We start from the raw sequence: 11282 nt of genomic DNA, 5'->3' as shown, positions 1-11282 counted from the left end.
TCCCTCACAGCAGGCTGCGAGGGCAGCAGCTTAAGGGGCTGAGAGTGTGTATGCGCAGATGCCCCAAAGGCCGCTCCTGAGTATGTGCAGGGATTGTAAGGCCCTTGCTGCTGCTGCTGTTTATTCCACTTGGCCTTTGGAAGAAGGGAAGGACTACGGCCTTTTTTCCTTCATTCCAGAATGGAGCCCAAGCTGCGGAGCTGGACTCAGGAGGGAAAGCCTGGGAAGGCTCTGCTTTGTACATATAGCTCTGTCTTTTTGAGAGAGTGTGTGTGTGTGTGTGTGTGTTTGCCTCTTTTTTATGGCTGTGAATGGAGCTGAGGACTGAAGAGAGAAGAAAGGGTCAGTTTTGGGCAAATTCAGAACTTCTGTGCATCAAAGAGTCCAATGTGTTGAAACAGCAAAGAACTTTATTCAGAACACATAATCAGAAATTCAGCATTTAAATCAGAACTGCCCTCCCAAAGCTAAACAATACATTAAAACCCCAAAACCTAAAACATCACCCTCTTCCAAACCTAGCCCCCACCTCCAATTCCCACAGTCTATGCCCCACAGGTAACAAGGCCCCTTTGTCATTCGCAGAAACTAGCCCTTTCTGTTAATACCTGCCCCCAACTTTCTTCAGCCAACATCCCACAAATTACAAAAGCTGTCATTCCAAAACTATTCTAATCAGCTGCAACAAATCCCACCCCTCTGTCTAGCTAACCTATTCCACCACCCATAATCCCCAGTCAAGTTTATGAACTAAAGCAATAATCTATACTAATAGAATTAAAACCTCAACTTAACAAAACATAAACAGACATATGGACACACAAACCTAACACACAAAATCACAAGGGCCTTTTCTTATCACCACAGGATTAAAAATATATTCTTTGTAATGCTTCTTTACAAATATAATGTTTGTTCAATTCTGGGATTTGTGTGGGTTCTCTCCTGTGTGGACTCTCTGATGTCTCAGTAGGTTTGACTTCGACAAAAAACATTTCTCACAATGCTGGCATTTGTATGGCTTCTCTCCTGTGTGGACCCTCTGATGTTTCACTAGGTCTGACTTTGAAGAAAAACATTTCCCACAACGCTGACATTTGTATGGCTTCTCTCCTGTGTGGACTCTCTGATGTGTCACTAGGTTTGACTTCGAAGAAAAACATTTCCCACAACGCTGACATTTGTATGGCTTCTCTCCTGTGTGGACTCTTTTATGTATCACTAGGTCTGACTTCCAAGAAAAATCTTTCCCACAACGTTGGCATTTGTATGGCTTCTCTCCTGTGTGGACTCTCTGATGTTTCACTAGGTTTGACGTTGAAGAAAAACATTTCCCACAACGCTGGCATTTGTATGGCTTTTCTCCTGTGTGGACTCTCTGATGTGTCACTAGGTGTGACTTCTGAGGAAAACATTTCCCACAACGGTGGCATTTGTATGGCTTCTCTCCTGTGTGGACTCTCTGATGTATCACTAGGTGTGACCTCCGAGGAAAACATTTCCCACAACGCTGGCATTTGTATGGCTTCTCTCCTGTGTGGACTCTCTGATGTCTCACTATGTGTGACTTTGAAGAAAAACATTTCCCACAATGTTGGCATTTGTATGGCTTCTCTCCGGTGTGGACTCTCTGATGTGTCACTAGGCTTGACTTCTGAGAAAAACATTTCTCACAATGCTGGCATTTGTGTGGCTTCTCTCCTGTGTGGACTCTCTTGTGACTGACAAATTCTTCTGTAAAGGAGGACAATGACAGACAAGACTGAATCTCACTGTTAAGAGAGGAAAGTGTTGCCCCAAGATTTAGCCCCACATTCACCCCTCCCTATTTGAGATTAACTTAATAAAGTTGGTGAGAGTGACCTGAGCATGACGCTGTTCTGGATTCCCCAAATCCATATAATGATTGTATCCTTACACATAGGAACTACCAAAGAAGAGATTGAAGGGGAACTGCCATGAGGAAATCAGTAGAAGCAGATAGTCAGGCAGTTGAAATATATACCTTTAAATATATGTAAAACTATTTAATTGAAAAGTGGCATCATTTCCTGTGAGACTGCCATAGAGTGTTGAGTCAGAGCACATGGCATGATGCAAGCTAACTGCAGAGGATGCTTCATGCTGTGTGGCACCAGGAGATGACTCACAACCAATACAGTATACAGCTCACATGCGGATTGATGTGGGTTGGAGTTGTGTGCACAAGAGATTGTGAAGTTGATGGAAGTCAGAGAGGAAAACTGGTAAATATTTGTTTTCTATTGCAACTCAAGATAAAGAACCTCCAAGGACTTGGAGGAAATCAACTGTGTCTCTGAGTTATTTTTAAGTGTGGAAAGTGGTTAGTGCATTGCCAATACCTATATCTGGAGATTTGCTTCTGTACTCTGTTATTGTTGAGCTCTGGGAGTGTTGTCTTCAGACTGTGCTATACATTGGCTTGTGAATGGGACCAGAATTCAGAGCCATGAAGGACCTAAGAGTGGGTGTGACAATCTTTTTTGGTTGAAGTATTTCTACCAAGCACCCATTACATTCATTTCAGTTTCAGACAATACTTTCCCCACCCAGGAATCATTCTAAAACATTTTAAACCTCTTTGAACGCTCTGTTTCTGCCCCCAAGCAACAATTTCAGTATAAATATCAACCCCAACTGGCTGTTCTTCAGCGTAAGTCCAGTTGCAGACAGACAGTCCATTGGTGTACATTGCTAAACACCTCACTACAGCCCCAGTTGCCATTGGAGTTATTCACTTCTCTCCCCTTCCTGGACCCTCAGCAATTGGGATCAAGATCCATCTAGGTAATGTATTACCATTAGCAAAGCTTTACACTATTTACCACTCCCACCTTTGTTACCCAGTTCTTGTGTGTGTGCGTGAACACTTATATGTGTATATGTGTGTGTATGCATATATTTTGCTTTTCCCCTAAATAAAACACAAAAACCTATTTGAAATGCCTCTGGAGTTCTGTGTTCTTTCAGGCCTGGTATAGTTGGGATGAATCCTGAGGTCACTGTTGCCTCAATCTCTCCTTTGAGCTAAGTATGAAATTCCCCTAAAAGCATAACATTTGGGTTTGTCCTCCCCAGACTCCAGCATTTCGAGTGACAAAGGACCTCTGGAATCAACCATGGAACTAAGCAAGCTCAGGTTGGAAAAGAAACATCAGAGAAAAAGGAATTTTTGTGTTACTCTTTCCTCTCTTCATAGACATTGCTCATAATTGCTAAATGGAACCCTTAATATGTATGAAAACAAGGGCCTGATTTCGAGTTCAGTTCTTAGGTTCAGTGCTCTACATGGGGCTACCTTTGTTCCAAGTTGGGAAGCTTCAGTTAGTTCAAAACGCGGCAGCCAGATTGGTCACTGGAACATCTAGGTCAGACCATATAACACCGGTATCCCTACATTGGCTGCCAATTAGCTTCAGGGCACAATACTAAGTGTTGGTTATTACCTTTAACAACTTCTCACAGAGCGTACACAGCCATGGCCCCCAAGTTATGGAACAACTTGCTGAATGAGATCTGTCTTATCACCACCTTGGATGCTTTCGAGAAAGCACTTAAGACGGATCTCTTCTGGCAGGCTTACCCACTTGTAAAGAACTTAAGGAAAAACAGTCAGTTAAGAGCCTCCACAACTGCTTCCTTTCCCCAAGCCGTTCTAGGCCCCATTATACTTACCAACTACCTAAATCTACTAGCATTTAAACTACTAACAATCCCCCCCTAAACACCAATACCATTCTGGATTAACCACAGAAGTTGGTTCTGACAATTGGCAGTTTACAATGCGGTATTAAGAATCCTTATAAAGTGGAGAGCAATAGTGCCTCACTGACCTACAACTTAAAATATTCTACAGGATGTTTCTATCACAATTAAACTACGCTTGAAAGGGATCTAGGACTCCTAGTAGACCACCAGTTGAACATGGACCAACAATGTGATGTGGCGGCTAAAAAGGCCAATGTGATTCTAGGCTACATCAATATGAGTATAGTTTCTAGATCAAGGGAAGTAATAGTGCCACTCTATTCAGCTTTGGTCAGGCCTCACTTGGAATAATCCTGTGTCCAGTTCTGGCCTCCACAATTCAAAAAGGATGTTGACAAGTTGGAACATGCCCAGAGGAGGGCAAGGAAAATGGTGAATCTGGAAACCATCAAGCCCTATGAGGAGCGGCTTAGAGAGCTGGGTATGTTTACCATGGAGAAAAGAAAGTTAAGAATGGATATGATATCCATGTTTAAATATTGGAAAGGGTCGTATTGAGGATGGAGCAAGCTTGCTTTCTGCTGCTACAGAGAAAAAGAGACACCACAATGGATGCAAGTCACAGAAAAAGAGATTTCACCTAAACATTAGGAGGAACTTTGGGACAGTAAGAGCTCTTTGACAGTGGAATTGGAACGTGGGTTCTTACCTGATTACGTCCCTTTCCAGCAGAGAAGGTCCGAGCATCCTTGATATTGGGGTAACTCCACCTCTATGGCACCTGGTAGGCAGGGAGATAAAAAACAAAGGCCAGGGGCCGCCCCCCGCCTCTATGGGCGGAGTGACCCCTTGCATCCCCAGTCAATGACCAGCATGGTAGAGAAGAACAGTCAATAGGGACCTCATAACTTAACATGAGCCCAACTTGAACCTCTAAACAGAGACAAATATGAAGGCCCGATGATATTGTCCGCGAACATCAGCAGAGCAAGGGTGGGGAAGGATGCTCGGACCTTCTCTGCTGGAAAGGGACGTAATCAGGTAAGAACCCACGTTCCATTTCCCAGCAGAGAAGGAGCCGAGCCTCCTTGATATTGGGATTTACAAAAGCCAACTCCAATCAGGGAGGGCCTGCTGATCCCACGGACAAATCAGGGACGATCTGTTGGAGCACCCTGCGGCCAAAGGCTGCTTCGGCTGACTGGAAAAGGTCAAGCTTGTAGTGTCTTATGAATGAGGAAGGGGTCTTCCACGTGGCCGCTCTGCAGATCTCGGCCAGGGGGGCATTTGTAGTTAAGGCAGCTGATGTGGCCGCGCTTCTAGTGGAGTGGGCGGTGATGCCCTGTGGCGGCACCAGATCAAGGGCTTTGTAGCAGGCACTGATGCATTCCCTGATCCACCTTGACAGAGTCGATAGCTACACCGTTTTACCCTGGGACCTTGGATGGAAAGAGACGAACAGTGTTTCCGACTTTCTAAAACTCGCAGTCCTTTTTAGGTAGATTCTGATTGCCCTACGCACATCCAGGGTGTGCCAAATCTTTTCTAATTCCTCGGACGGTCGAGGGCAGAAGGAGGGAAGAATGATGTCTTGTGATGAGTGGAAGACCGAATTAACCTTGGGAATGAAAGTCGATCGATTTCTTCCAGTAGGAGGCGATGTCTTGAGGGGTCGTTTGATCTTGGCGACGGAACGAACCTGTCGTGAGGTCTTGTGTAGAATTCTAGTTTGTAGCCGTGGCGCACCATGTCGAGGACCCACTTGTCTGACGTGGATGTCTCCCAAATGTGTGCGAACCCCTGTAGTCTGCCCCCTACTGGAGGGACCCCGTCATTGTTGTTGGTTTTTTCGAGCAGACTTTGAACCTCCTCCCTCCTTGGTGGGGAAGGAGGGTTTGTTGTGTTTGGGGAACTTGGAGTCCCCCCACCGTGGCTTGGAAGACCTGGGCTCCCTGGCTCGAAAGGAGTTAGAGTTGGAGCTAGCAGGAAAAAAGGGCCTAGAGGAATGATAGGCAGAGCGATTCCTAAACTGTCTCCTATCTTCTTTTTTCTTGGCTGAAGGCAATGCCTTTTTCTTGTCCTTTCTAGAGATTCCCCAAAAAGCTTAGAGCCCAGGAAGGAAGTAAAGGCTAGGTTTTGTTTGGACTTAGTGTCCACGTTCCAATTTTTTAGCCAGAGTTGGCGTCTGACCGCCACGGTCGCCGCCTGAGCTCTAGCGGTCTGCTGTATGGCATCGAGTGTGCCATCTGCTGCAAAGGCTGATGCCTTAATGATCTTATTGATTGTCTGCCTAACCCTGGTATCTGCATTGGGGAGAAGATCAAGTAGGTCCCATGACCACTGGAGATTGGCATGCATGACCATGGAGACGGTGGTATCGGCCCTAATGGCTATAGACATGGCCTCATGGGCCCTTTTGAGGGCGCCCTCAGCCCTTCTATCTTCCTGGTTTCTGAGGGTATCTTCGCCATCTCTGCTGAAGACAGCCGAAGAGACAAGGGCGGACACCGGGGCATCAACTACGGGGATCCTGAGCCTGTCCATGACAGAAGGCTGAAGGATATAGTGTTTTCTGGTAACGCTGTGAGAGGGTCTGCTAGCTGCGGGGCTATTCCATTCGTCCTTAATAATTTGCATGATATTAGAGGGACATGGGATCTCTTGGACCGAGGGCGCTGTGACTGGGAAAAGGTCCTCACTGACCCTGGGCAGATCTGACTCGAGGGGGGTTGGCTGACTAGAAGGCAGGCTGATGCCCAGCGTTTTAGTGGTCTTTTTGATGAGTGGGGCATAATCCTCTGGCCTCAACAACCGCGAGGACATGGTAGTGTCCTTGGCGCTGTCGCCCTCGTCAAGGGACAGCTCACCCTCTTCAGGCTCAGAGTTTGATGAATCCAGAGGAATCCTCGAGGACTCCTCCTCGGAGGAATGGGTGGAGCGGGGGCGTAACGGTTTAGAGGTGGCTCTAGCATGTCTGGCCCTCTTGGCAGGGGGGCGATAGGACTGCTCTGACTCAGAACCCGAGCAGGAGTCACTGCCTTCATCTGGTCTGGATCCAGACGAGGCCAGATCCCAACGACCCCCGGAACCCTCACTGGAAGTCCTGGCCCTCCTATCAGGGACAATGGAGGCAGCCCCCCTTTTTTCCCCCCGTGGGGCCTTTTGGGAAGGCTCGCTGGCGGAATGGGAGGAGCTTTGGTGGGCGGAGGGCCTGTCGCCCCCTTCTTGGAGGGGCTGGGAGCCGACTGAGTCTGGTTGGCCAAGATGGCGGGCTTCCGGGTCCGCCCCAACATGGCGGCCCCCATGGCGCATCACGCGGTTGGACTGGCGGACTTCCGGGTCGTCCCAAATATGGCGACCCCCAAGGCGGGCCGCGTGGTCGTCTCGGCGGACTTCCGGGTCCGCCCCAAGATGGCGGCCCCCAGGGTGGGCCACGCAGCTGTCCTGGCGGACTTCCGGGTCCGCCCCAAGATGGCGGCCCCCATGGGATAGCCCGCGGTCGTCCTGGCGGACTTCTGGGTCCGCCCCAAGATGGCAGCCCCCATGCTGGGCCATGCGGCCCTGCAGGTGGACGTCGCCAAGATGGCGGCCCCCAGAAGATGGCTCAGCGGAGTGGAGGTCGCCAGGGAGGAAGGGGAAAACGCTGCCCGACGGGGGGCCAAATGGGGGAAGGGTGCCCGGCCACATCCAGAGGGGCCCTCCCCCCGGGAAAATTCCCCCACCCCAGCCTGGTGTGCCGGGTCCGAAGGGGCGCAACCCTGTGGGGTCGGTCTCCGTCCGGTGGGCCCTGGCTAAGGATGGGGCCTCCCGGCGGATGAATGACCTGAGCCACCGCACCGTCCCAGGGGAAGGGGGGTTACTCACGTTGTCCTCTGGGTCCTCAGAGTCGATGGGAATGGGCTCTCCCTGCACGGACCCTAGCCGGGTCATTTGGGAGGCCGCGGCCTCTGCAGCCGAAGGGAGGGGGGTCCCCTCTGTCGGCTGCTGCCGCGCTTCCACCGGTCCATCCGAGGATGAAGACCCAGGGCCCGCAGCCGGCAAAGCCGGGGCTGGCCCGGGTAGGGTGGAAACCGGCTCTCCCTGAGGGCTGTCCTCCCTGACTAGATCCATCTTCGAAGAAGGGTTGGGAAAAAAGGAAGGGAAGGAGAAGGGAGGATAGGAAATCTTTTTTTTTTTAAGGTAGGAAAAAGGTAGGGAGGAAGAGTCAGATGAGCCAGGAGAGCCAAGGAGCAACAATCCAAAAGTAGAAGCTTAGAGCTGTAGAAGATGCGTCCTAGCAGGAGCGAGGCAGGAAGAAGACTGGGGATGCAAGGGGTAACTCCGCCCATAGAGGCGGGGGGCAGCCCCTGGCCTTTGTTTTTTATCTCCCTGCCTACCAGGTGCCATAGAGGCGGAGTTACCCCAATATCAAGGAGGCTCGGCTCCTTCTCTGCTGGGAAAATACTCCCTTAGAGTTTGGTGGAGTCCTCTTCTTTGGAGGTCTTTAAACAGAGGCTGGATGGTGCTTGGAATGTGTATTCCTGAATGGCAGAAGGGGGTTGAACTGGATGGCCCTTGTGGTCTATTCCAACTCTATGATTCTATAATGCTAGTGGATTCCGGTTCCTTACCCACAGAGGCCACGTTCTCATAATTCTCCATCATTATATGATTGTACATAAGTCTCTGTTTCTTTGACAACAGTTTCCATTCGTCCTCAGTGAAATATACTGCCACATCCGCAAAGGTCACCTGCAACAGAAAATAGCCCTCATCCACAGAGTGACTAAGCAAAAGGGGAGGAAAGCACATGGTTCATCCCAAATATTATTTGATCACTTTAGAATTCAGTCCAGGAAATAAACTTTAAATTCTGTCAGCAAGAAAAAAGTTACTGCCTTTGAAATCCAGTTTGTCTTGAAGCTTTTCAATATAATATATAATATACACTATAATACACAATATAATTGAGAACATGTTTGGGATATTAATGATGGATTAGGATACTGACTATCCCAACACATACAGTATATTTAGCCACCAAAGAATTATGGTGCATTTAGATATTTTTTGCCACATTTGAGAGGCAAACATCATTTTTAACAACTGTTCTGGGGAGCACTGTGAGCTTGAGGGCCAATGGGCCCACCCCATATTTAGATCCAGAGATGTTCTCCCATAGCCCCCAACATTTCACAGATTGCAAAAGCAAGACAAATGTGGACAAGCAACTCAGAAGGCAGTAAAGATGGCCAAAGTTGTTTATGAGGAAGATCACACAAGCTAGGAAGTGCACAGCAGTTTGCTTTTGCTTCAGCCTCCTGGGAAGGGCCATACCCTCCTTCTTTCCTCTTCTCTCCCCACTTTTGAGTTGATGTGGTGCAAACTCCTTTGCACTCCTTATGCAGAAATTGAAGTGAGCTGAAGAAGGCAGAAAGTGGGAGGAGGAAAAAGAACCCAGGACATTTTAAAAGCCCCCAAAATAATGGGGTGACAGAGGATTAACCAGGACTGTCTCTGCCAAACTCGGGCAGTATTTTATTTGCTTCCTTTCATAAACTAGTTCAGCAGAGACACAGATGAAGCTAATAGGATAGTGACTCACCAAAGAGTTGTTGTACCTCGGCAGCCTCCTTCTCTTGGAGCCCAACTCCCTCTGGTTGGCCTCTGTGTTGGCCATCAGGTGGGCAGAGGTCCTGGTGGTCCTGCACTTGGGTCACTTCCAGAAAGACAGGCCCCAAAGACGTGTACAAGGAGTCTGAGATGACGCTCCTGAGAAAAGGGACCAGGGTTAGGATTGACTTGGCAAGAAACCCTGCAGCACTCAAAGACACAGAGAACAGCATCCTGCTGGTGACATACACAGGTGACATGTGCCTCCTTTGGGCCAATGCAGAGGTGGGCATCCCCTTCCTCCTTCTGCCCTAAACAAAGCCCCCTGGACCTAGCATAGATTCACTGCAGCTCCCCTTCACAACAGATACTCCATGCCTTCTTAGAGTGGGGGGGGATTAGGGGATGGGGAATTGGAGAGGGCCCTGGTTATGTCCCCATAGCTAGATGTGAAATGAGTGCATCATAAATAAATAAATCATGTGCTGAAACCTCCAGAGTTCCTCAGCGCTTTCTCCATCATCAGCCCCTTTTCCAAGAAGGCTACATCCACACTATAAAAATATGACACTTTGACACCGCTTTAACCACTCAGTGCTATGGAATCCTGGGATTTTACCTTTGGACACTTAGCTTTCTCTGCCAGAGAGCTGTCATTCCACAACAAACTTCAAATCCCAGGATTCCATAGGATGGAAACAGAAGAGTTAACTCACTTCAGAACTGGATTATTTCTGCAGTGCAGATACAGCCTGAGTTGGTTGTAAAAGGGTAGAAGCACCCAATTCTTGTTTTTACCCTCCTAATAATGGTTTTCCTTTAAAAAAAATAAGTAATTTCTTTTAGTCTCCAAACCTTATTTTTGTTGTTCTTGTTTGTTTGTATGATTGTATACATCATTCTTGGTAATATGAGTTATTCTGGTATGTCAGCTTCCTTCTTGCCTGAAAATCTATTATTAAGGAAACTGGGGAGACTTTAAAACCTCCCAAAGGAGCCAGTTATGGCCTTTTTTGGGGAACTAGCCTCCTTTTAGAAACCAAAGCCCAATGTTTGTGAAGAAGAAGAATAAGGATTGTATTAAAACTATCCTCCCCATTTATGATCCCTTTTAAAACCCATGTTCCCCAAAAGGAGCAGAGCTTTGTAATAAGAAAATCCTCTCAGAAAAGAGACACAAAAGACACACAAAGAGACACACTTCCTTCCTTTTGGCCCAAGGAGCCTGGCCTCCTTCTGACTCTGGAGCCTCAGGAGAGAAAGAGAAGCCTCTGTTCAACTGAGGCCTCAAAGAAGGTTCCGGAACATTATTCCCCACAGTCACAAATAGCACACAAAATGGCCCCCAGGACACAAAATGGCCCCCAGGACACAAAATGGCCCCCAGGACACAAAATGGCCCCCAGGACACAAAATGGCCACCTCTGCCTGATCACTTGGCAGTTTGAGGGCTTCAGGGAACCGAAAATGGAGGCTGAAAGGGCTGGAAAGTTGGAAGGGACCCCAAACAGCATTTCCAGGCCTTAACAACATCTAAATGTTTTCCTAATGTGATGCTATAGAAACTCCCTGATTATCCTTATAAATAAGTCTTTATAAACAAATAAATTAAATTTAATAATAATAATAAGCAACAACCAAAAAGGATTCTGCCCAGGAGTTGTTTCTTCTTCTCCTTATTCCTTTCAACCTTCCTCCTCCTCCTTCTCTTCCTGAGGCCCTTCCTCTAAGACTTCTTCCTCCTCCTCCTCCTCAGGCCCTTCCTCTAAGACTTCTTCCTTCTCCTCCTCCTCTTCCTCAGGCCCTTCCTCTAAGACTTCCTCCTCCTCCTCCTCCTCAGGCCCTTCCTCTAAGCCTTCTTCCTCCTCCTCCTCCTCTTCCTCCTCAGGCCCTTCCTCTAAGACTTCCTCCTCCTCCTCCTCCTCCTCCTTAGGCCCTTCCTATAAGACTTCTTCCTCCTC

The 11282-nt window shown here is 48.1% G+C and overlaps 1 protein-coding gene across 1 annotated transcript; it reads right to left on the bottom strand.

The window, feature by feature from the left end:
* Positions 1-392: 392 nt before the first annotated feature.
* On the bottom strand, positions 393-8397 carry LOC149276476 (uncharacterized). Its single transcript, XM_089503588.1, has 2 exons — positions 8340-8397; positions 393-1734 (listed from the first exon to the last, which is right to left on the bottom strand). Exons 1-2 carry the CDS (start codon positions 8386-8388, stop codon positions 917-919), a joined length of 867 nt encoding a protein of 288 aa, XP_089359714.1. The 5' UTR covers positions 8389-8397; the 3' UTR covers positions 393-916.
* Between the last annotated feature and the right edge of the window lie 2885 nt (positions 8398-11282).

This window comes from Sceloporus occidentalis, unplaced genomic scaffold, assembly GCF_023333645.1.
Source record: "Sceloporus occidentalis isolate IW3139 unplaced genomic scaffold, rSceOcc1.0.p SCAF_237, whole genome shotgun sequence".
Lineage (NCBI taxonomy): Eukaryota > Metazoa > Chordata > Lepidosauria > Squamata > Phrynosomatidae > Sceloporus > Sceloporus occidentalis.
The sequence above is the reverse complement of the archived record's forward strand: the minus strand, read 5'-3'. Positions and strand labels throughout refer to the sequence as shown.